This window comes from Leptonotus elevatus, chromosome 16 (assembly GCF_054856555.1).
Source record: "Leptonotus elevatus isolate MCC_2025b chromosome 16, RoL_Lele_1.0, whole genome shotgun sequence".
In the NCBI taxonomy this organism is placed as follows: domain Eukaryota; kingdom Metazoa; phylum Chordata; class Actinopteri; order Syngnathiformes; family Syngnathidae; genus Leptonotus; species Leptonotus elevatus.
The window spans coordinates 15,094,093-15,121,506 of NC_141254.1; the positions used below are offsets into that span (position 1 = coordinate 15,094,093).

General features: G+C 39.6%; 1 protein-coding gene across 4 annotated transcripts in view; it reads left to right on the forward strand.

Annotated features, from left to right (window-relative positions):
- LOC147160915 (RNA-binding protein Musashi homolog 2) overlaps window positions 1–27,414 on the forward strand; it is a 257,629-nt gene that overhangs the window by 186,312 nt on the left and 43,903 nt on the right. For all 4 annotated transcript variants that reach the window (XM_086097953.1, XM_086097955.1, XM_086097954.1 and 1 more), the window contains exons 9-10: window positions 2,737–2,851; window positions 11,285–11,359. In XM_086097953.1, the coding sequence (XP_085954079.1) occupies window positions 2,737–2,851; window positions 11,285–11,359 (190 nt within the window). The remainder of the gene's footprint in view (window positions 1–2,736; window positions 2,852–11,284; window positions 11,360–27,414) is intronic.

Sequence of the window (27,414 nt, forward strand, 5' to 3'; positions counted from 1 at the left end):
TTCATTTATGTTGTTGATTGTGTGGAATATTGTAGATCTGGCATGTCTGAAGAAGGCTGTGTTGTGTAGTCAATAGCCCCAAAATGAAGTTCTCTAAAAAAACAGCACATATTGTCATTAGTGCAGCCTCACTTTGTCTGTTTGTCTTAATCATCCTTAAAAACAACACTTGGCACATCCGCTATTAAAAGATCTCAAAATGTCAATTGTGTCAAAACAGCTGACAACAAAAATAATCATTTGAGTCAATGTTTCATTTTGTTCAGAAAGGGTAGCTATAAACGGGTTTGCAATAAAGGATGCTGCAAGCTGCAATCACAGACTACAATTTTTCATAGTGCAGTATGTTCCACATATAATGGAAATACTTTTAAAAACAAAATGAGCACATAACGTCCTTCTTAATGGTGACATTTAGTGCACGCGTGGTGTTAAATTTGATTGAAGTGGCTTTAAAAGAAATGTCTGAACAGTGGCTTCTTTAAACCTGCGCATATTGTGACTAAGAACGTACCTAGTTGGTGTGACGTTCCGTTCAACTGGTTAATATCTGCTCATATTCCTAAAAATCAATAAATAAATAAAAACTAGTTTTCTGTATGTATCTTATTTTCATTTTGTATCATTAAGTATGAAGTGGTTTAGTCATGAATAACGAAGCTCTCTCTCTCTCTCTCTCTCTTTCTCTCTCTAGTTTTCTGTAATTAATTGCGATTAATCGCATGTTTCTACTTCTGCTTCTACTATATTCTACAAAGCTTGTAACAGATATTTACTTTTGAAATTAATGTAAAATCATTAATAGGAAATATATTTCAAATCAAAGACTCTTGTAATCGCTTTATTTGATCCTCGAATAGAATTCTCCTGTAAAATCCAACTACTGAACAAAACGATCAAAACGGACACCGCTTTACCGGCATCCATTTTCTCATAGAAACAAATTTCAAAACTTTTCGCTTGTAGGTTTAGTTGTTGCCCACAAGCAGCACACTCCAATCCTGCACGGTGCAATTTATAGACCGCAACAGGAAGTAAACACAACTGAGTTAACTGAGTTTTTGTTTTTTTATGCTTTAAAGAATTCAGATTCATCTCCACAGTTACTGCTTTAATTTTGACAGCCCTAAAATATTTTTTTCTTCATATATATATATATATATATATATATATATATATATATATATATATATATATATATATATATATATATATATATATATATATATATATATATAATCAGTATATATATATATATATAATCAGTATATATATATATATATATAATCAGTATATAATCAGTATATATATATAATCAGTATATATATATATATATATATATAATCAGTATATATATATATATAATCAGTATATATATATATATATATATATATATATATATATATAATCAGTATATATATATATAAAATCAGTATATATATATATATATATATATATAATCAGTATATATATATATATATATATATATATATAATCAGTATATATATATATATATATATATAATCAGTATATATATATATAAAATCAGTATATATATATATATATATATATATAAGAAGAAAAAAATATTATATATATATATATATATATATATGACAGTGTAGTCCAGCAAGAACATTCCCACTTCTAGCATCCACTGCACTGTACATTTGCTAATAACTTTTGCGTGTGAATAACAATGCGCTGGCCTGTCAAAGAGTCGGACGGCTATTTGCATGGATGCCATGCTGTTTCTTAGTTGAGGTGCACACAGTGCCGGGCGCTCCAGCCTGTCTTGCGCATCGGGCCGGGTTGACATGTGAACCACAGCAGCCGAGGAAGCCCTGTTTAAGCGGAGGCAGGAGGGAGAAGCGAGACGAGGAGCCAGGAGGCAAACAGACAAACATATGGACAGGCCGATGCCAAGTAGGCAATGGAGCAAATAGATTGTGCGGCACGGCAGACGCATGCGGCCCACCCAAAGAGCAACCAACAACTGACCCTCGTCAGCCACTACATAATTCATGGCGGTGGGGATAGATAGGTGGTAAATAGGACTCTCATCTTCCTCCCATCTCGTCATCTGCCCTTGTCACATCCCTCATTTGGTATGTGTGATGTTGGGGGGGAGGGGGATGTCATTCATGCAGGGTGGGAAATGAACAAAGGCGCACGTGTTAGAACTGGAGTGAGAGGAAGAAATGCAGAAGAGAGACGAGCGCGGCGGGTGGAATTGGACAGTGAGTTACTTGGGAAGAATACTTTTTTCAAAAATATACACAGCCACCCTGTCTTGTTACATGACAACGGCTTAGCGGTGAGTTTGATTATCCCCGCTAACAGATTAAACAAAACCGCCTTTCACACGGCGATGTCACGGGAGACCGGAGCTTCTTCCACCCCGTCTTCTCCAAAAGTCTTTCAAAGTATTTAGCTCGTATTTCCCCCAAGCATTGGGCACATGCCCACCAGAGCAATAACCTTTGCTTGAAAGCAGCCAGAGCATGATTGTAAGTTTTCCACAGGGACTCGGCTCTCAAATGCGAGGTGCTCGGATTGACTCTGTCTTGTTTTTCCTCCATGGAACACATCGCGGGCTGTGCAAGTCAAATAGAAAACTACCTTAAAGAGCTTAGACAGCCCTGTCAGATCTGTCTGCTCGTGTGCCTGCACAGTCTAATGGTTTTTGTCTGTGTGTGCGTTTGTGTGCGTGCGTGTCTTTGTCTGTCTACATAGGTAGAATGTAAGAAGGCCCAGCCCAAGGAGGTGATGTTCCCGCCTGGAACACGGGGGCGAGCCAGGGGTCTGCCCTACACCATGGATGCCTTCATGCTAGGGATGGGCATGCTGAGTGAGTCATACACACATACAGCCACATACACCACAGTCAATTCTGTAGCCTGAATTTGACTCTATTTAGAGTGGGACCAAATAGACTCCGTTTTAGAGTAATATTGGAAGAGAGTCAAATAAAGAAAGAAAGAAAGAATAGAATTTTTTTTAAATAAAAGTCACTTAAGTTTTGAGGAACGAACTCACGACCTTCAGCTTGGGAGATAGCGGATCTACTTCCTGAGCCACGCTAGCCTGAAAAGCCACACCCACTTTCTTGAAAAGGAAAATGGGTTTGGACTCCATAGCGATTCGGCACCGGACGAAAAAAACAGGCCGGCCAATCACATTTGTCTATTTGCGTGACGTCGTCTTCGTGAGCAACGTCACGCTTTCTGAATATCAAGCGTGGCTCACGACACCATGAATCGTAAGTCATTCACTACTGTCTCTCTTCGGCGAGTAGCCATGTTGGATTTTCACTCCGTCTTAGTTGTTGATCTCCTCTTGGAGATAAGCAAAACAGTAGGAGGGGCATAGCTCAGGTGGTACTGTGGCAGTCTCCCAAGCTAAAGGTCGTGAGTTCGTTACTTTTATTTTTCAAATCTTTATTTGACTCTCTTCCAAGTGTAAATATTAGCCTGCTCTAAAATGGAGTCTATTTGGTCCTTCTCAAAATAGAGTCAAATTTACTGATGTCATTTTTAAAGGGGAAAACAGAGCCGTTTTGGTGGTCATTTTTATCCCTGCAACGAAAAAGAGTCAAACGAGGCAAACTCTTGTCAAAAAAAGCCCCATTAGTTGAACACTGGCCCTAATTAGGCGGCTTCAAGGTGTGCCACCAGTGGCCACTGTGGTCTATTTCTGGTGAAGTCTGGTACAGACAGCCCCTGGCCATATAGGAGCAGACCAGCCCATTAGCAGGCTAAATGAAGAGGAAAATTGGTGTAATGTCATATTAAGGATTCATCACTGTGCCCCCCCCCCCCCCCCCCCCTTAATGTGTAATGAAGGGGACACACATGTCAGGGAGAGATCTCATCTACAGGGACCTCAGCTGCTGGTCTACCCCTCTTCATTACCATCCTGCCCATGCCCGTGGCCCTTTTTATTTAACACTATTTCGCTCTCTCCCTTACTTCCTCCCCATCCTTCCATCATCTCTCTCTCCCTCCCTCTCTCTCTCTCCGCCCTTCCCATGCATATAATTTGTATGTGCGACCCACCCAAATGGATTTGCCCTCACATAAAAGATTTATTTTTCATTCAAAAGCAAAAGAAACATGCTGCTGATTGCCTGATTTGCTCTGCGAGTAAAGCCCCCCCCCCCTTCCCTCCGCTCTCCCCCCGTACAGCAGGTGCACACTGTGCCATATTCATGCATTTTTATCTGCACCAGGTAGCACAATATTTGAAGCACCTGAGAAAGTGTATTGCAGTCAAATTTAGCTGTTTGGTGTTGAGAACTTTTTTTTATCTGGTATCTAAATATGGATAAACGTTTTTGATGGATTAACATATTTACCGTAATTTCCCGTGAATAAAAATGCAACAACAACAAAAAGCCAAATTAGAGGTGGGATATTGCTTACATTGTTTAGATGCTTACCAATACCTATCCAATACATACGGGTTGTAAAAAATACAATTAAAATAAATCATTACAACATGTTTATTTTTTAGTGTATGATGTTACAAAATGTTCTAATATACTATAATAAGATCATTTTCAATCGTTTCTATACAGGTCTGTCAAAATATGTCTTGTTGGGAAACGCAGTCTTATAGGTCCGACTGTAGCCAATAGAGGTGTAACAAAAAAACGTCTTGAACCGGGAAATCGTTTTTTGATTTAAAAGATGCGAGTGCATCGAACCGATCTGAATCGAATCGTTCCACTTTGAGGTATATGGAAATACGTGTAGAATCGTCTTGTATTGGAGATTTACATCTTGGAAGGAAATGGCACATTTGACAGCGCTAAGTTCATCCAAATGGATGTAAAATGACAACAAATCGTCATTGCATCAAACCTTGTCGAATTGTTCCGATTTCAAATCAAAACATCCTTCAATCAATTTACACCCCACGTGTCGAAAAGCATAATCATATTTTCTTTAGAGATGCAAACCAACCATCACGAATACCATTTTTAAATAACATTCTATTAACATTCAGTACTTTCTGTCTAACCATTGATAATATTATAACCGTATATTATATAATTGACCCGATAAATACGGTGACGTGAGAGACATGCATGGATGCGGCGGCAAATGTCCACAGGGCTGCTTGTGCTTTGGAGGTGAGTCTCTTCATTTAAATAGTTGCTCAATGTGTACAAACTACATTAGCACTGAGGAGACACATTACGTCGTAATAAGGTCAGTTTCCAGTTCTACGATAAGCGTCACACTCTTGTTGTGGCATTTGGAGAAAAAAAATACCCCAAAAAGTTAATCATCAGATGCTTTCATCATTTCATGTGGACGGTCGATTTTTTATTTTTTTTTTGTCCTTTGCAGAAAATGTAAGCCTTTTTCAACTTTCCTTTTCGTCTGTCATTTGCATCTCCTCTTTTCAGCATCTTTAAAAGGCACAGGGAACTTTCCCGAACTTGTCACGCACTAATGTGTCCGTGGAGAGGAGAGCACTCTTCTCCTCCGCTGGGACGAAGCAGACAGAAAGGCAGTGATGTGCTCGTGTAAGAATATTAACAGCCAACTTGTTTAGAGACACTCTTATCTAAATGAAATTGGAACAAGGACAGCCAAACATTCCTTTATATAATTTGCATTTAGAAAAAAACAAGACCCGTGGCTCATTATTTAAGAAAGTGTAAGCTTCTTTTGTGCCAAATCTCATTAAAGCCTTCCCTCGCTCCTTTGTTTACTGCCTCTAATCGAGGCATTTATCTTTATTGTGCTGTGCCCGATGTATGTTTGTTGAAATAAATAGACATTTGAGCCTGAGCGAGATACGGGCGAGCCAGATGGATAATTGATTTTAAAGTGAATCAGAGCTGGTGAGCCATAAAATAGGTACATTAGCATGCATATTAATAAGGCAAATAAGAGCAGGCAAAGACGCCGCCATCAGGCCAGACAAACACAATGGCAGGCTTCATTTTATGGAATAACTAGATTTTTTTTTTCCCCTCTATCTGCCACTTCTGTTTTTCTTCTCCACAAAATATTCTTCTACACTCTCCCCCAAAAACTAAAATATATCTCTATATCCCGTATTTCTCCATCCTCAAAGACGGACGGTAGCCTTTTACGGCAAATTTTGGTAACGGGATCATTGTTTAAATGTGGCACATCAGCCTTGAAGAATGGGTTTGCCATTTAAGCCAGCAATTTTGCCTCGCCATTTCTTCTGTTTGACAATATCAAACACATAATATCCCATTTTTGGTGTTCCATAATGGCTTTTCATTGTATCACATCTCAGTTCTTTTCAGCCCAAACAAACAATGAGGGCTTTTGTGAAAGCTATCCATCTGTGGCTTCCAGGTGATGACTTTTCATCAGAGACTAATGAAGAATTTCTTTTTTTTCATGCGTTCATCCAGACCAGGTTAACGTTCCCCTCATCGCCTCTCTGAGTTGCATTATGTTTTTTTGGTTTTTTCTTTTTTTTTTTGTCTGCGAGCGAGGTGGAGATGATTGAGGCAGACACATTTTCCCATTGGGTCAGGAATAAATTGATCTTTTTCATGGACAGCAAACACTGATTAGATATTTATGACCAAGGTCAACCTTTCTGATTCCGACTGGCACCGGCTCGGAGGCATACAGAGCAGAATCGACCCACACGCGGAAACATGCATGCATGCTAAATACTGTACGTTCTGTACATATAAATATGAGCGAACGTCTGAAGAAAGACATCTTCTGTTCTGGTCTGAGGGATTTTCTTGTATTAGGTCATTTAGTTCCGATTTGTGGTTGGTAAGCTGCAAAAGCTCGCGGAAAACAGATAAAGACGGAGACATATAGCATAATTAGAGGGTTAATTACAGTATGTTTATATTACCCTTGATGGCACTTAAATTCTCACTGACTCACATGTTGGCCCACTTGCTCATCCACCCACTCTCCTCATGTTTTTTTTTTTGGTTTTGTTTCTGCTTTCCTCACCGCTCCCTCGCATCCGTGTCTCAATATGTTGCCCACAGCTGCTTTGGCCTCAACCTGTCGAGCTAATTAACTGTGGGTTCTGTGGTTCTAATAAGCATTGTGACAGCAGATTGACAATACATCTGTTGCTTTTGAATCTTTCGAATGGCACTCGAGCTCCTTCACGGCTCATTGTAACTATAACTTTAAATATACATATCCAGGAAACGTTTGTATGACCGTTATGAATCAAGAATTTACAAAAACATGCATCCATGAACTGATCTATTTTCTCAACTCAATTTAGATACTCTCCTATGGTTTTTCTTTTTTAACTCATTCACTGCCATTGACGGCTATAGACGTCCAAAATTAATTTGAACTATTTCTATTAGTTTAAAAAAAAAATCCGCTTTTGTTAACAAGAGTAGGAAAACCTAGAAAAAAATGTATTGTACGTTTAGAACAGATATAAAATTTGTGATTAATCGTGAGTTAACTTTTGAAGTCATGCGATTAATAACAATTTAAAAAAATTATCGTCTGACGACCCTAATTTTTTTAAATAAAATGTTATTTTTTGTTTGATTACTTAATTATTTAAACTCAAGATTAATCACAAATGTTATATATGTTCTATATGAACAATAAAAAAAAATAGGTTTTCATATTCTTGTTAACAAAAGTGGAAAACATTTTTGAAACTAATAGAAATATAAGATTTTTTAATGTCAATGGCAGTGAATGAGTTAAGGCAAAAAAAAAATAAAAATTGTGCTTTACCTTGACTAGTTTCGGCGACGACTCCCTCAGAAGCTGTCAAACTGAGAGTTGTGACGTGTCTTATTAGCTAATGTTTTTTAGCCATCAATTTAGAAACAACCTTAAATGGAATACAATGCTGTATATAAATTTTAAAAAAATTAAGATAATTGAACATAAAGCAGTTTTAAAACAAAACAAATAAGCCACTAAAACAAGGACAAAAGACGGGTTTTAAAATAGACAAGTGAGGATGCTTGTCTAATGTGCACCGGGAAGTCATTCCATAGTTTGTGACCAGCAATAGAAAAGGCCGTATCCCCTCTTAAGCTTCCACTTAGACTCCGGCACCTCCAGAAGTAACTGGTCAGATGACCCGAGGCACCAGGCTGGATCATAGGGATGGATTTTCTATATCGCTAATCCTCATTAGGGTCATAGGGCAGCTGGAGACGATCCCAGCTGACTTTAAACAAGAGCGGGGTACACTGATGAATGGTCGCCAGCCAATCGCGGAGCACTTATAGACAAATAAGCATTCATATCAAGCATTCGTAATGAATGTTTTCAGTGACAAATAATATGAAATGTTTCAATGGAGAGCTTCATTTCTCAACAGTACTCTTACTCAGATCATTCTTTCATTGTTAGTAGCTTCCAGAAATGGAACATGTCATACCCAGATAAACAGTATGTCATTGAAATGTGTACAAGCCCAAATTTCAAATTTGAATGTGTGCTTTTAATGTACACAAAAAGAGCATTAGTTAAATCTTTCAATTATGAACATTCCCACAATAATTTGTGACAAGTAATGAGACAGACGAATCATCAACAACTGCGGCTCCCGACCACACTCTGATTAAATTTACTAATAATAATAATAATAATAATAATAATGAAGAAACAAATCGCGGGGAAACTAGAAAAATCCCAAATATTAAAAAAAATATTAGAGAGAAAAATCAGTGATTGTGCAAATTCACGGGTGCCAAACTGCTAGCTACTACAATATGAGTCGGCCTAATAATTTTTTAAAAGTTTGAAATGATATGCAGGACAAGCAGTAGCTCAATAACATTTTGTGTGAGTTGATTTTTGTGGGGGGAAAAATACACAAAATGAGTTCTTGCACTTAATGTCGGTTTCTTGTTCATCAGTTTTGTGACATCTTTAAATGGTCATTTTAATGAAAGAGAGCCCTTTGCACTTTTTGCTTCAAACCTTTTGTCGTTGCGTTAGGATAGGGGATTTTTTTTTTTACACATGCATTGAGAAATGTATTGTGAAAAATGAAATATATTAAGAACATATTTTGCACATGTGCACGTATTGTGTGCATATTTAAAATGGCATTTTTGGAATCTGGTTGGGAAGTGTGTGCTCATATGTGGCCCCTGAATAGCACTGATGAACAATTGTGGCCCCCTCCAGCATTTAAGTTGCCCATTCCTGACATGCCATGTACAAAACCAGTGTAACATGGTGTGACACTAGCACACGTGCTACCAATATTTCCAATTGTCATGCATGCCGTGGTGGCCCAGCCAAGGGCTACAGACATAGAAATCAGGAATCCGATTCTAAATCACACTAAAGCAACTTTATCCAGCCAGTGAATCCCGCAACATTAATGTATGAAGCTCTCTGCGCAGTCCACAGAACATAAACTACAGCAACTCTGTCACTGGTGGGCGTCTAACAGTGCTCCCAAGAGGGCTATCAATGTTATTACTCTCTCTTATAAAAATGCGTCAACATTTTTGGTCAATAAAAAAGAGCCGAGAACCAAGAGAAGAAGGTACGAGTGTTCAAGCGGCATTAGCCGAAATCTGTCGGCATTGTCGGATGGATTACTGTGACTGGGTGATGTGTTGGGAGAACAACAAGAGCGGCTCGATCAAAATTAGTTGCTAATCTAATTAAGACGGTTGACCATTGATTTAGGGCTGGTACTTGTCGTCACTCTGCCAACACTGGGAATGTTTCCCACTTGACAGTCGCCCATAAACATGATGAACCATGAATACATGTCACCTCTTTTTATTAGGCTGGAAGCAACCAAGTAAATTACTTCTACCTCGCCATTTTTCAAAGAGGGTAAATGAGGGTAGGACGTGATACATATTAGGCTGTCTGCTTGATAAAAGACGCTTTCCAAATCTCGTGCTATTTCGAGAATCGCATTTGATCTCTTTCTGTGTGGGCGTTCAGGAAGAGAATACTCTCTTTCATGTATTATTTTAAACGAAATATTGCTTTTGAGTGGGTGTCACAGCTCGACTGAACCAGTGGTATATTCCAGGGTGTACGGTGTATACCCGCTTCTTTTTTCAGTCAGCATTGCGTATTTCCATTTAGAAATCCGCCCATCATATCTGTCAGCCAGATTATGCATTTTTCATCAGGGATGGTGAAGCCGTGGCCCACCCGCCTCTGCCTCTAATTGGCCGATACCCCCTGCCTTCGCTGATTAGATTGGCTGACCTTAGGCATGAGGACTGATGAGCCAATCGGAGGCAGAGTAGGGCGGGTCATGCAGAGGACGGCAGCCCGGAGTTTCGGCTCAATGGAAGCGTTTTGCGCTCATGCACCGGAGATTTGCTGGCGGTGTGGGTTCGATCCCTGAGGTGGTCGTATTGAGGCGGCTACACACAAACCTACAAGATCTAGTTTAGTTTTATAGTAGCTACGCAGGTAGTTGATTTTAAAGTAAGTAAAAACACATGAATGGGGACAAATAAGATTTGGTCTAAAGCAATGTTGAGGTCTAATAGTGACTATTTTTCACTGTTTTTGTTCATTGTTGACTAAATATTGTTTTACAACATTATTTATACTGTATATTTACCTCGTGATAAATGTTGCATTAAAGTGGAAGTCAACATTAAACATTTCTTGACAATAATATGTTATATGTGACCTCACTAGTCTAAATATGACATTCTGATTAATATTACATTTGTGGAATATGAGTTATGCAGCAAAATCCAGTCGCTTTTATCCATCTCAGGGGGCGGCCATTTTATGCCACTTGCTGTCGACTGAAGACGACATCACAGTTGCTCATTGCTCATTCAACGACCAATTACAGCTCACCTGTTTTCTGAAGCTGCGCTGTGATTGGTTGTTACCTGAGACCTGAGCAACAATTGATGTCATCTTCAGTCGACAGCAAGTGGCAAAATGGCCGCCTTCTAATATTGATTAAAAACTGCTGAATTTTACTGCTTAACACATATTATCATAACACAATATTAAACAGAATAACATATTTAGACTAATGGGGCTGCATAGAATATATTATTGTAAAAAAAAAAAAAAAAAAAAAAGGCTTAACTTCCTCTTTAATTCAGGTTGCTTGTGTTACTGGTAGGAACGACTATCTGTTCTTAATCAAGTCATAATTTTATTATTGTGAGCAAGTCCAAATGACGGATTTCACATTTCCATTTTTCTGGACCAATTAAAAAAAAAAAAAAAAGGTGGACATTTTGAGTATGCCCACTTTTTCCAGAAGCATATTTTGTTCACATTGTCACTGAGTTCTTTCAATCTCTCTGTTAAAGGTTACCCGAATATTGTGGCAACGTATGGCCGTGGATACACTGGATTCGCACCCAGCTACAGCTACCAGTTCCCTGGTGAGTCACGCTTTTTTTCAAGATATCAGTATGGCGGCAGTTTAATGTTATGCGAGTTAGACACACACACGCACACACACACACACACACACAATAAGGCACGCACAAATGCTCATCAACATACACGTCAGTCACCAAATCACCATGCAGGGTGTCGTGTCCAGATTGCTTAACCAGCCATTGTGAGTCGAAAAAATAGCAAAGTCAATTACTTTATGCCGCTACCATGACCAAATGACTAAAATGGGATAAGTTCTTCATTTTCCACCATCCAATGTATGCAAATTCCGCGGTGAAGAAAGCCAAAAGAAAAAAATTCCTACATTAAAAGTGTTGACTTGGAGGGGAAAAAGGCACTTTAATGGGAGTCCAAGCGGTAGATTGTGGGGGTGAGCAGGTGTAGCAGACCACTGCGAGAGGCCTCACAGGGATCCCTTCCATTTCATGCTTTATTTAAGGACTTTACACATACTTTGTTTGCTGTGCCAGACATCCCTCCTGCCACTGATAAGCCGGAATGGGAAATGGCTGACAGCAGCTCAGATCTCTGTAATATCTTTGTGAAATGGATCCAGGAATGGTACCGCGGCAGGTCCAGCTGAGACCGCCTGCAGAGCAGATGTGTACGAGATTTGCACCTAACAGCAACAATGTATGGCAGACCGCATGTGCGTTTTCTTTATAAATGGCACCGACCAACCATAGCGGATGTCAGCCATGACAAAAGGTTTGTTTTTGTGTGCAATCACATCTAAAATAGCATTGCCAAATTTAGAATGCATCTGTCATTCATTTATATCTACAAAGTGAATTTTAAAAGATACTCACGAGACACATAGTGAAGCAACTGTCAGTGTTTATTCAATAAATTCTAGTGAAGGATGGATTTTTTAAAATGTTTACTGTTTGGGGCAAATTAAGTGATATCACCTTCCCCGAGGCAGAATACATTATCCTCTCCATGTTAAACTCAATTTAAAGAGTTTGATAAAGCCGTATGATTAAAACGGTGTCCTCTGGACTTGCTCAGCTCTTGACAGGGTAATTGGTATTTTTTTTTTTTATGTATAAATCAAACCCCTTGTCCAAATTGGATAACCCCAGGACAAATATTGACTCGTGTCCTTCGTTGCTAAACTGGTGGATACATCCTCATTTTCGACTTAGGCTGTTTCTCACACTGTACGCAACCTCGCTGAAACACTCCCACAAATAAACGGCAGACCAGATTCAAGAGGCATAAATTCTGGGCAGCGCTCCAAAGGTTTTTTTTTTACACCCGGCAAACCACATGGGTCCACTGTTACCAGAAACACGTGTTTCGGCAATTGTTCAGTTGTCAAGATAAAGCAGCGCTAAAACAATGATCAGTGATGAAACACTGAATTGAGTAAGATATCAGTGCAGAGAGAACATTCACGGGAAGCGCCAAACTCGAGCTGGCGTTCCCGCAACACAAGTGGAGGTCAAAAAATCTGAACTGACAGTGAACACAACCTGGAGCACATTTAAGAAATACAAAGTGGAGAGACAACATTGCATTGACACAAATTATTTTGCACTTGAAATGATGTGAAAATGTATTTTATATCAATGTAATGCAATACAGCAGCTCACTGCATTCCATTTTAAACCCTGAAGTTTGATTTGTATCTTTGATTGGATTTACAGTTGTGCTCATGTGTTTACGTACCCCTTACTCTATATAATTCTATACAATAATACAATGGCAATGATGTCATGGCATTAACGTCTGCGAATGTCCAATCAGATTGCTTTCATGTCATTGCAATACCGTTCACATTCTTGCGCGATACTTGTATACTGTTTGTTCATGGGTAGTGTGGTGCTAGTACAGTAAAAGGGAGATTTGGACTTGTTGTCACATGGGTCAGTTGTCACATGGGTCAGTTGTCACATTGTAATGATGTTCTCCAACAGAGCAACTAAAAAGTGGAATACTAGTTTTCTCCCTGTATATCATCCGGAGAGTGGTCATTCTGAGAAGAGAATATCACTTGGTGTGCTAAGAGGAGTGCCAGTTATATAAATTGCGACATCACCCCCCCCCCCCCCCCCCCCCCCGGTCAACAAAGTGGAGTGAGCGATCATTTCAATTTGGTAGTTAATAAATAAATTGAAGATACAAGTCTGTGTGATGTTTATCAGGCATACTTAGTTATAGCTTAATTACTTGATTAAAAAACTTGACACTGAAAGGTTTTAACTAGTATTTTGCGTCCTTCGTGCATAAATTGAGTTCAGTGAAATGTGTTGAGAGGTGAAATGCTAACTGTAAGAAGCAATAATGTCGCTGCGAAGTATGCAACTAATGAAAACGTTTGAGAAGAATTAGTCTTTACACGTATTTCAATCTGATCAAATATTGTTTGGAAGTGACGTCCTACGCTCACGTTGATATGCTCACTTTCTCTGCTTCCGAGATGCATTTTTGTGTAATCACACAGTGATTGCCTTGTAGCAGCAGCCTTCGGGCATAATGCCTGAAGTGAGTGATTTGCAGCCATAATCAAGTTGAGAGAAAAATGGGAAGGAGTTGTATAGAAGGCAATAACTTTTTTTTTCTTTTTTTACTTTTATGCTCAGAGTTTTTCTTGAGTTAAAATTTTATAATAAAAAAAAAAGTGCTCGTGGAGAAGCAGAGGCATGTACAATTGGTGTATGGGATTCACTCCTATTCCTTGATTATTGATTATTATTGCCTTTATATAACTTAACTAAAAGGTTGTATTACTGTGCTAGCTAAAGATTGTTTGGCATCTTGTAAGAGTTCATTATTAAAGTTGTAAATAATTTAGATTAAGTGAATGAAGAGAGGAACTGATGAAGCTACAGCTCTTCCGCTTTGGCAGTTTGCATTTGAGGAAGCTCCAAATTAAACTCGAAGCTTCCTAATTAGGCATCCAGCCACAAATGAAGTTTAGGCTTCCCAAACTATATAACATTTATAACTATTTTCATTAGTTCTATTCGGGGCTCACCCAGGAAGAAAAAATGCCATTTCAATATGAGCAAAATATGTGCATTTTTGCAAAATATGTACAATTATCATTATTATTGAGGTACTGTGCGTCATATATCCAAATCATCAAAACATTATTAGGGCTACTCATGTTGTGGCTTGGGCAGTATATGACCCACAACTAAGCCTTGTGTGCCATCTAGTGGTGAATGGTGATATTACAATTTAAAATTACAGTTGAAGTATATTTGCAGTTTGGCACCCGCAAATTTGCATATTATTATTATTATTATTTTATATTTTTACAGTATATATATTTTAATATTTTGAGGGTTTTGCTAATTTTTCAGGGATTATTTTCCCCCATTTAACCAAATCGCCCGCCCCCCTGTTTTATGTGATAAATGTTTATGACAGCGTTTTGGGGAGAATTTTTGGGGGGTGTCAAAATAAAAAAAATTATGATAATAAAATATTTCTCCCCAAAAACTATTCTTTAAAAGGAAAAAAAATACATTTTGTAAAAAAAATTTTTTATTTTTTTTTGGGGGGAGGGGGCGGTGGGGGGAAATGAATCAAGTGGCCACTCTAGTCACCGCTAGGTTCAATCCATGACATAAATACAGACTATCCCAGCTGACTTTGTTTCTATACTTCCCCTCTGTATTTTTTAATTACCTGATTTATACCGTTTGTAGGTCAAATTAATGGTGGATACAATTTTGACGTATCACAAACTTGAAATTTGTATAGGGTTTTGTAGACTTTTTATACCCACTGTACTTAAAATTGGAAGACATCTCTTACTAAAAATGAAGCAGAAAGGAACTGACATCAAAGAGGCACATCATTTCCTGGACAAGACTGATAAAACTGTTTGGACAGCCGTGATTTTCAGATTGCTTTTAAAGAAGACCCTTTAAGAGCAACTCAAGATTAAAAAAAAAATGTTGCCGCATGACATTAAAGTAAGATATAAGTGATTTGTACGTATGATTACGTGACAACATCAAACATAACCATTCTCTCGCTTTGAACGTACCCCCGTCGCATGCGGTCTAATGCATCCTCTCCAGCGGTAAGCTATACGGTACATTTTCTCTAATAACGCGTGGGAGCGTAATGCTGCAAATGGACAAAGTAGAAGATCCCAAAGCATACTTCACATTGCTGTACATTCTCGTTCCTATGCAACAGCCTCATTAGCATTATTTAAATGTGTGTGTCATTGTGTTGTTCCGCTTGCAGCACCCAAGAGAGAGGACCACATAACGTGTGCATTTCGTGATGGAAGTATGTAGTCTAGAAGGTAACCAGTATCTGCTGTTATTTGCAAGGAACTAATTGGCGTAGAGTCATTCTGGAAACACAATGTATCTTTTATAGAGGTTAATATGTTCAACACGAGCGCTTTTTCAGTTAAATGCTGCAGGAAACACCGAAGAAAGAGCGCAAATGTATTGTTAGACACTTTGCACCATCCGTTGTGCGAATAGTATTGTATAATGCGTATGATGAATAAGACACTAATGATAATGATGATAATTAAATGTGCATTTTGTCTGTGAATAAACCATAGAAGACAAAGACGGCGAGACATAAAGCCGCACGTGGCATTTATAGAATCGTCCTATTGTCGACAAGCCTTCCATGACACACACATGAATACGCAGTTAATTGCGCTCACACAGCACACACATAAAGGCCACATTCATAAGAAGAATTAGATTCGGGAGACGTGCACGATTGGAAGAGGTGGAAGTGGAGGGACTTAACCAGGAGCTTCACTGCGCTCTCTCGTCTTCTTGTGCAACTTGCTGCCTCCACAGCTGTGCCCTCAGAGCCTCCCCCAGCATAAATGACCATTATGGTTCCATTAGGGCTGCTACTTGGAGGTCATTATGCTACTCTGAAAAAGCAGAGATGAAGATGTTAGTAAGCTCCCATCAGGGCAGATAGACAGACTGTGTAAGAGAGACGCATTACAATCAGTCATTCAGCTACTCCAGATGTCAAGACAGACAAACAGCAATATGGGTCCTCTGAGTCAGCCTTTTAAACTGAAAAAAAAAAAAAATAGATAGAAAACGATGATTAAGAAGTGGAGAGTGGGAGGATAACTGCAGGTAATTTTGGGACGGCATACCAAGTAAATGTGTTTATACCATGAAATGTTTTTACCGAGGAACTGCGTTCAAGCACATTTATAGTGATGCTTGTGTTTATGCGGGATGTTTGTTTTGGAATTTCACGTTTGATTGTTTTTATTTACCACGCAGTGTGCAATTTTAGCATTGTTGTAGCTTCGTTTATCTATTCTTATTCCAGCTTCCACGCCTTCTACAGAACTGCCATGTTTTAAACCACGAGTGGGACTTCTATAGAATTATCCAGTCATCCATTTTGTATTCAGCTAGTCCTCACTCGGGTAGCAGGTGAGCTCGAGCCAATACTTTATAGCGGTGCATTATTAGTGCTGAACAAGAGGAAGTTTATGGTTTCGAAGAACAACCAACTCGGGACAGAAGGCATGACTGATGAGTTATCAATCATCTGGCGTTGTTTGCTAACAACTGGGCATAAAACTAGCAAAAAGAAAGTATGCTTCTGTTCCACAAGTAATTTTATTACCTCTTTTTTTATTTTGAATTGATTGTATATTTAAAAAAAAAAAAAAACTTGAAGCCGGTAGCATTTCATTTTATAGTGTTAACACTCTACTCCAAACAAGCCGTGCTACCAAGCTAGCACACGTGGCTAACGTTTGTTTATATTAAGCTATTCTTAGCTTAGTATTGCTAATATGGAAAAACACATTGTCTGTGGCTATTTATCACATTTACGCACTTTCATAATCGCATGTCATTATGAATGGCCAATGACAATTGTGCTTGTGTACATCGATGGCAGGCGCACCTTTGATGAGAGACTAAAGCGGTCTTGCTAGCAGTGTTAAAACTTTAAAGTTGAAGAAAGTTGACAAGCCAGATTTCCGCCTCGTGCCTCAGTTGGGTTTGGTTTGCCGAGGTACAATTTCTAACAGTTCCCTGTGTTTCCAATGCAGAGCGTGTTAGCTAGTTGGTCGATAGCGCTATCAGCTATAAATAGCAGAAGGCGTGAATGAAAGTTTCCATTTTTATTTTCCATTATAAAAAGGAATTTCAACGGTAGGGACTATTCACAAAGGAAATATGTATAAATGTTTATCCAACAGAAGTCTTTCCTAGAAAATTGTCTTTTCCTATCACATATCTGCAAGATGTTAGTTGGGTCACAATTACTGTCTGGTGTTGATGTTGAGTAAGTATCTTCTGAAAGGATGCTACTGACTGTAATTTTAACATTTCCGGGGGAGGGGGAATAAATGACGGAACAGCTGTCTTCTCAGCACGTAGCATATAGGGAAAGAGCCGCTGACCTGTGAGTCTGACATGGTGGTTCCTTAGGGTTGAATGTCCCTTTAAACTGGGGCAGAACCAACCAAGCATATGATAAATGCACAACAGGTCACTGCAAAGCATTGGCCTGAAACACCAGGTAGCCTCCCAGGGTTCTGCACCTGTCTGCTGCAGAGAGATGGAACGGCGCTGACATGGACTATATAGAGCTTTCAACTTTTGAAGCCAAAGATGCACATGTAATGTTAATGGATCGGGACGGATAGCATGTATGCATTCTGGTTCCCAGGTGGTACCGTTTATGGACTTTCATCCAAAACCGTTTATTTTGAAGAATAAAACAAACGGTTCTTCATTTATATATCGCTTTTCCACCTTACAAAGCGCTTTACATTTGACTACTTATTCACCTGCTGATTGAATCAGGAGCAACTGCCGGTTCAGTATCTTGCTCAAGGATACTTCGACATGGCCACAATGGCTCTGGAATGTGAGATGACCACTCTACCACTGAGCCACGCCACCCCCCCCAACAACATAGTTCCGCTCATTAAAAGTGTGGGATTTCTTTTCGAATCGATCTCACTTTCTGCTTGATGTGCCCCATTAATTCCAGTGCGAACGCTGTTGTCATTTGGGACACCGTGTGCAGTCATCACCAGAATGTCCAGAGTTTTTCCTCAATGCCCAGACAACCTCTCTCCACCTTGTCAGTACAATAACCGCCCAATTTCTTGGCAACATTACTAGAACAGGTGGGCAAAGTCACTGGTCTGGATCTGATGAGGAGGTTACCAGTGTCGCGGGTGTGTGCAACAATGTGCTCCGGAACAGAGGTCCCTCTGCGCGTATGCAGCCGCGCCGTCTCCGGGGCAAGTCTCAGCTGAACTTGAGCTGGGCAGCAGATTGTTCTTTGGATCCTGTGACCATCTCACTACAAGCTGGGCGAGCTGTGACCCCAGCAAGCGGTCCCACAGGCCAGAATAAGTGCTACTGGACTGGAAGCAGATGGCCCTCCTGATGCCACTCTGACTCACAGATAGGTTTTAATTGCCAAGGCTGATCATTAGCCCAATGGCTCTACGGAGGCCGGAGCTCTTCATGAGTCGCGAGCCTTAAAATAGGGCCTGACAACGAGCGTTGTGCGAGCTCACTTGAATGACCAAGGTCCCATCGCATTTCGTTGTCATGCACACACGGGCATAAAACAGACACAATCAAAGACTCTTCAACGCGAACGACGGAGGCACTTTACCAGGGGCCTCTCTGCTTTCCTGTCTGTCTGACTCACTGTCTCTAAAGTAATGCTGACTGCACGCACACACACACTCATACACAAACACTGAGCTCCCCAGGCCATGACTCCATTCCCAGTGACAGCAGTGACTACGCTGCCATGACGTCACTGGACAGCACTATATGTCACGCCTAGTCTACTTCTGTGTGCACTCATGAGGCGACATTGCTCCAAGATTAGCTCGCCGCTAAAAAGGTTTTATGTACATCTGCATGGATGTAGGAAGCTGCTCTGCTAACCAGGCATTTCTACGATCGAATGACATGACTTGCGTGAACCGACACTCGTATGCGTAAAGGTAGCTGTGGTTAGGAGGAGGTGCAGACAAAATGGGGCAACTTAAAAGACACACATTTTTGGAAATGTCAGAAACAAACATTCTAAGGACATATAGCGCATAATGCTCTAGTTGAATAGCTGACTGGCTACTTTCACAAGAAGGAGTCATGCCATATCACCTATGACAAAATTCCTTGCATTTCTGGCCTTTCAGCGCAATTTTAAATACAGCGTTCTCCATTGCTTTTACATCATTAACCTGCAGTGCGCATGTCTTTGGAATGTGGGAGGAAACCGGAGAACCCGGAGAAAACCCGCGCAGGCACGGGGAGAACATGCAAACTCCACCCAGGAAGGCCGAAGCCCGGACTCCATCTCACATCTTTTGCACTGTGAGGCGGACGTGCTAATCAGTCAGCCACCGTTTTCAACTTTAAGAAGATAATATTTTGTCTATAATTAACGTCATTATTTTTCATAAACAATTAATACTAGGGATGCACGATAATGGTATTTTCAACCGATAAGCCAATCATTTAGAACGTGCCGATGTCGATAACCGATAAGCCGATAATTGTTAGCAAAATTAACTTGAATACAAATATACTTTCGAGTCCTACTATAAGTACAAATACATCGAAACATTTGCAACGCACCATGAAGCTGAGTTTTATTGATATCTCTGCTTCAAAGACAACCAATAACTAATTTTGAGTTTGCCAAAACAAAACACGTTTAAAAAAAATTCAACAAAAAACTGTGAGGGTAACATTTTGGAGACGCATCTTGAGCCACAACAGATAGACCAACGCGGCAAGTCTATTATTATCGGCGGATTTCTTTATTATCTGGTTTATCTGCTTGACGTCAAATTGGTCGATAATTGCCGATAATTATCGGCCACCGATATTGTCGTGCATCCCTAATTAATACCTTTAAAACAAATTTTGCCTATTGCTGTCGACAAAATGACATCACCCGTGCTCAGGAAACAGATAACAACCAATCATGGCTCAGTTGGAAAACAGGTGAGCCGTGATTGGTCGTTACCTATTTCCTCAGCACAGGGAATGTCAACTAATAAAATATGTAGGTCGACATGTAGATGAAATTAAATGTGTAGAGTTCCTTTTTTTTTTACTTTTTTTTTATAATATATATTTTATTTTATATATATATTATAATTATATTTATTTATAAAAAAAAAATTTAAAAAAATGTGTAGAGTTCCAAAAAGCATGCAAGTACGTAGTAGAGGATACAACTCAAAACATGGCCACTGTTAATGTCGAACCCTGTCTAATAAGAGCTAATCAAGTCTTAAATGTGAAAGTAAACCTTCAGGTGTCTCGCCTCCTCACTTGACTGCTACCTTTGGGCGCCGCTGGAGATCAGATGGCGCTGAAAAGGAGGACGGGCATGGAAATAGACCGAGGAGAATATGCGTGCACTTGTGTGTGCGTGCTCCGTCTCGAACCGTTGTTTTGATGCCACCCACTGTTCGAAAGCTCCGGGCCCAGGGAGTTTTGTACTTGCGAGATCTCTACCCAGTTGGCCCGTCCTTTCCATCTAGCCTCCCAGCCCTCCCTCCTGCTGACTGTGCTAATAGCTCTCCAGCCGCTCCCATCACTCGTGTCCCCAGTGGACGGACATGTGCAGACGTATACTCACACCTATGCAAATATTCATGGCGATAGCTCGCAACCCTCTGCGTGCCTTCGCTCTGTCTCAAAGCAGCGTGTAAGGCGATATCTTTTGCAATCAGCTGGAAGTGCATGTGAATGCATTTTTATTTTATGTTTTTGCACCATACTACGTTTAACCCTTTAGTTTTGCTGCAATGCACGTGAGCATTTTGTATTATTTCCATTTTTGACTCACAGTGTTTGTTTTTTTCGTTTTGCTGATCAACATAAATCCACAAACACACATTTTCTCTGGTTGAAAAAAGACGTTTAGTAAGCTCGCGAGCAGAAAATTGCCAGCCTTCATCATTCATCTGTCGCCTCTACTGATCTTGGTGATGGGCATTAAAATGCATATAAAATTAAGGCTGTTTACTTGGACACTAATGAGAGGAGGCTTAAGTAGTCCTGTTTAATTAGTTTGATTGGCTCCATCGGGATCGCACAGCCGAGATTCACCGAGCTCACGAGAACCCTTTCAAACCCAAAGCATCACAAGGGATGTCCAAGGAAAGTGGATTGCGGCGACATGTTGCCTTTTCTGATCCCGCCATGGGAAGGAGCTCGACAGTCCAATGCACTTAAGTAGACCATTACATAAGAACCACTTGCAAGGTCAGACATCTTTGTTCTTCTTATCTGTCTTAACCTATTAAAGTCACCTAATAAAGCGCCCTTGGTCAGCTTCAAGGGTTATGAAGCAAAACCGCATCCTCTTCACCGCGTTAGTGTTTGCACAATCAAAATGAATTGACATGCTTTCGCCTTATTCGTTCTGTATTTTTACACTCCTCAGTAGTTCAGGAGAAAAGCGACCCCCCCCCCCCCCTCCACTCCCTCTCCCCCTCTCATCTTTAACAGCTGTTCAAAAGTAACCGAGAGTAGGTCTAATATTGATTATTGTGTCGAAGCAGATGTGTTGCGATGTCACGATGGCGTCCACGCCGCAGGAGAAGTTTCCTTTTTACCTAAGTGCATGCGAAGGAGTACAAAGGCGAGGGCCAAAGTGCAGCTCCACTTCAATAAAGAGCCTAGTTTGTCCTCTTTGATGCCGCCTTTGCAACTCGGCTACAAAGAATCCATGCTCTTGTCACTTAAAAGTGGCGGATCAGACGCCGCTTTTCACTTGCGCTTACCGCACGTCAACTCACTGTGCGCAGCTGCACAAGGCGAGGACGATTGGGTCTTCTTATTCTATAGCCGAGATCAAGTCCAAGTGAAAGCGTCAAAACATTTCACAACCAGATCCGGAATATGAAGCTGTCGATGAACTCATTCACTGCCTTTGATGGCTATAGACGTCCAAAAAATTCATTCGAACTATTTCGATTAGTTTAACATTTTTTTCCCACTTTTGTTAACAAGTGTATGAAAACCTAGGAAGAAAATATTGTACTTTTAGAATAAATATAAAATGTGTGATTAATCGTGAGTTAACTATTGAAGTCATGCAATTAATTACAATAAAAAAATAACGCGATAAAAAAAGAGAAAGGATCATTATAAATTAGGGGCGTCAGGCGATTAAAAATTGTACTTGTAATTAATCACATGACTTCACTAGTTAATTCACGATTAATCAGAAATTTTATATCTGTTCTAAATGTACAATAAAAAAAATCTAGGTTTTCATACTCTTGTTAACAAAAGTGGAAAAAAATGTAAAACTAATAGAAATAGTTCAAATGAATTTTTGACATCTATAGCCGTCAATGGCAGTGAATGAGTTAATAGTCGATTAATACGACTAATCGGATTCATTTTAATTTTGCATTAAAGTGTATTTTTTTTTAAACATTTTCCCTCAGATTAGGGTTTATTAACCAGTGATTGGTGTTTATTTCATACTTTGTATTCGTATCGTGATTTGAAAGAAGGTTCGGTCATTATTTTCTAAAGTATAGACAGATATTTGCAAATGTCTTATTTTGATTAAACGCAGAAGATAATCAGTGTTCTTTCATGAAGGACTACAAAAAACAGTCAACAATTACTGTTGATATGCTGAAATCAGAGGATTTGGACCATTTTAAATAAAAAAAAAATGGCTCCAAACGATTACTCGATTATTAAGATAGTCGTCGATTAATTTGATCATCTTAACTTGTCGATGAATCGATTCATTTTGACAGCTCTAATGCTAATACTTATGCTTACATTTTGGTACAGCAATCCGCAGTCCCGATTCCGTGTGACAGATGACATTTCCGTATGGAGATTGGCCATCACTTGCAATTTCTCTGACACAATATGTGTTCTTTTGGGGATTCAGCATGCAGTGGACTCAATACATCTCCACCCAAGGTTTTCCAAAGGCGTGGATAAGACAAAGTGGCCTTTTTACCCCCAAGCTCAGTCTATAAGCACATGATCATGCCTTGTGAAAGGCCATAGTAGTTCCTAAGCAACATGTTTTATATGCTCCCGGATGGATTGCCTGTTGAAATTTCACCATATATATCTTTTTCCTGACCTCATCTTTCCAAAGGTATACCATCTCAGGCCCAATTACTGACATAAAGCCGGGTTTTTTGCCAAGCTCTGGCTCCCTTCACCTCTGTAATTGACTTTTTTCTATTTCCAATCACAGACTCGCAAAGTCTGAATGGCAAAGGATCAGTGTGCCAAAACGCTTTCATTACCCAAAGAAACATTTAGCTTTGGTGACAATGTGTGCACATGGGGTAAACAAACAGACACTGACTTGTGTGTCGTTGCAGATAAGTATGACCATAGCAATTAACCAAGCTCTAGTGCGAATCAATATCCTCAAATCTTTAACTTTAAGTTCACAGCGTAAATTAAGATTGAGTGGGATTGCTTTTTTTTTGTGCTCTGCGATATAATACGTACTTAGGCTGAAGCACGCTGTAATATTTTATAAAGTTGCCGTTGTGGCTCGGCTGGAAACTCATTACTCGCGCAGCTGTGAGATATACTGCTTCCAACCCAACATTAGAACTGTAACCTACATCTATGTGTTATATGGGTGCAATATTGGGAGATTAGGGCCGTAGACCGGTCAAAATAAAGCAGTTTTATTGCGGTTGAATCGGAGTCAAGCAGATGTGCGAGTCGGGGAAACAAAGCAGTTGTGTGTTGAAAGCCATGAAAGCAGAGACCAAGACATTGCAAATGTGCTTTGACTTTCAATTTGAATTTATTCCATGAGAGTCTTGTAAATCAAATATTGAAAATGACAGTCATCTTGTTTAACCTGCAAAATATGTTAAGTAAAAATTTTTTTAAAAAAAGCCGCTGTATTGAAAATTTTGAATTGAACCCCAAAAACCTGCACTGCAGGAGTGACGGATCGGTGCGCTGATTTACCGAGGTCGTAGCAACGGAACTCCATCCCTCTTTCGGAGCGCCAACCAAGCCGACGCAATGGCGAAACCTTCCAGGGTTTATTAAATAGCACTTTTGCCTTTTTCGGAAGCCATATTGAGGGATAATTCACAGGAAAAGATTCCTGAAATAGGTGACGCACAGAGTTTGAAGTATATGTCGTGTAAGAGAAGTGCAGATGTCGGCAAGTTTGCGAAGCCCAAAAATATTTCTCCGACAAATGTGATTGTAAACCGATTTGTTTGTTTGTGAATCGAGTTTCCAACTTAATTCTTCCAATTCATTTTCACAGTCCGATCCGCCCACGGAACTAGAGGATAATATAATCATATAATAAACTCATAATATAATCCAATTAATCAAAAGATTTTTGGATAATCGTTTAAAGAGCTTGTTTAATTGAAAATTGGAAGTTAGAAAGTTCATGCCATTGTGGGAGTGAACTCAGCCCATTATCTTTGTGTTAAAAAAATATATATATATTATATATTTAGTTTTTATTTTGAAAAACAATGATCAAGTCCAAACCAGTAACAGAATCCGTTTTTTTTTCAACTTGAAATAATATCCTTTTTTTGGAATGAAGGGATGGAAACTAAAGCTGTTTTTTAATCCCATTAACTGACAAAATAACTATTACTAAAATAATTGTTTGTCGCAGCCCAGTCAGTCATGCTTGCATCGCCCAAATCTCATAAGATGTGGCGCTCACAAATGCATTTGACGATTTAGTGTCAAAACTGGCCGTTGTTGATTTGATTAGATTTTTTTAGGCTCTTTTATTGCCTCTCATTTCGTATTTGGAAGGTGTAACTAATGCCATCCAATGTTTGATTTCAGTTTTGAGTTGCATGCCCCTCCCGTTCCGCGCGCGAGGAATCCAAAGCGACGAGAAAGCAGACAAACGCATAGCAAGGTTCATTTCAATGATTGACAAGCGCCCCGGCTATCTTAATCAAGTCTCCGATTAGGACTTGCATGCCAGTAAGATAACCTGGTGAAGGTTGTTTACACAAGATTTGCAATAATATACGCATTGGATTAGCCGGCTTCTAATTGAATTATTAGACGGCGTGCAAATGTTCTTACCCTCCCTCGCCGGCTGCGTCCGCATTCTACGCGAGGCGCATGTTTGGCGCGCGGCGCTGAGAGGAAAGGTGAGACGGGAGAGCATCTGCGCGGCAGTTCATATGAAAGCCACCTGGCTCTCCTCGGCGCTGTGATTTATGCCTTTGATAACAACAAACCCGAGGTGCTTTCAACAACAACAAAGTCGCGCCGAGAGATGACAACAATGGGATACTTGTCAGTCTGGAGATGAAAAGATGTCTTGCGAGGTGCCTGTGTCTGTTTTTTTTTTTTGTTTTTTTTGATACGTAATTTGTTCTTTTGTTTTGTTAATTTGCCTCCACGTGTTTGCGTGCGCGCGCGCTATCGAGGTGGGGGTTATAAATGGGACGCCATGTGAAGTGGTGTCACGGTTTCCCCTCCGTGACAGGATGCCCTCCTCCGCCTGCGAGGAGGCGGCAGTGTGCTTCGACGCCTCTGCTGTGACTTATCAACAGGCTTATTTCCGCTGGCTTGTCCCTCTTACCGTCATCCACTGACAGGAAATAAATGAAGCTTCTGGATGAAATATGCTCCATTAATACGCCAAATTGCTGTATTTACCAACAAATGTAGAATCAAAATACGACTGACAAAAAACTCAACCACAGTATAACATTTGATAGCTACATTATTGTATCTCTTTATGGTGATAATTTGGATTCATGGCTCACAGAATATGGCAATTTTCTATTATTTTTCTTCTAATATCAGCTGCCGCCAATACCTTGAAATAAAACCGGTATGCGCACCAATACTGATACCTGGTACTTGTATACTATATATAATCCACTATTGTATTGAAACTAATTCTTTACATTTCACAGCCTCATATTTGAACTGGGACTTTTTCTGCCCACTGGATTATTTGTTTCATTTTATTTATTTATGTTTTTAAAATTAACTCATTCACTGCCAGTCCAGTTCAAATGGATTTTTGACGTCTGTAGCCGTCAATGGCAGTGAATGAGCTAATTTTAGTGCAGGTTTTATGCAAAATAATAAATTAAATTAAATAATAAAAAATTATATATATATATATATATAAGATAAAAAATATAATAGAAAATTTACATTAATTTCATGTAATTTTAAGGAAATTATAAAATATATAGGTCATTCTTTCAAATTATCTGTCATTTTTTGGGAAATATGTGTATCAGCACTTGGTATCGGTGACTACTGAAGAGTTGATTACTCATATTCTCTCATGCTTCACTCTTATTGGTCTGGAGAAAAGTGGTATCGGCCATCCCTGTATTGTTTTGTGGTTTAAAAAAAAACACGTACGCAATACCACGTGATAGTGATTGATGTTGTACTCGCCGACCTTTTTGAAATTTTGCAAAGTAAAAGCAAATAACGGCAGAATAACGCGTCTGCTTTCATCAAGAATAACAGAAATCAGAGACTAATTGCTGTTGAGAGGCTGAGATCAGAGATTTGGACAATTTAAGTAAACAAAAGCTCTAAACGATTACTCCATTCATCCATGATTAATGCGGTAAACAATTAGCTGTCGATTAATCGACTAATTTTGACATTTCTAGTATTATTATTGAAATACAGTGTCATCTAAAAAACTTCAGGATGCCCAGTGGGATACACTACGTCGACCATTTTCTATATGACCTTTTCCCATGTTGTAGTACTATAAACACATGCGTGTATTTAATGGTGCATTTGAATGTGCTCTAATGGAGCTGCGGCTATTTTTATCCAGCGCCTTAGAGAATTCCGCAAGAGTGAATTGGACACTGGTGTTCTGGCCTTATTTCTCATTGGATGTCATTTCCTCTCTTTGTCTTCCTTTGCCGCCGATACGGCCGTTGCCCTCCTCCGTTCATCTGTTCTACTCGTCTCCGCTCCTCACACTTCATCTGTCTCACTCCATCTTTCGGGCCCCCCGAAATGGGCTGGGGCGGGCACGCTTGAAAGACTTGTTTCACCGATCACCG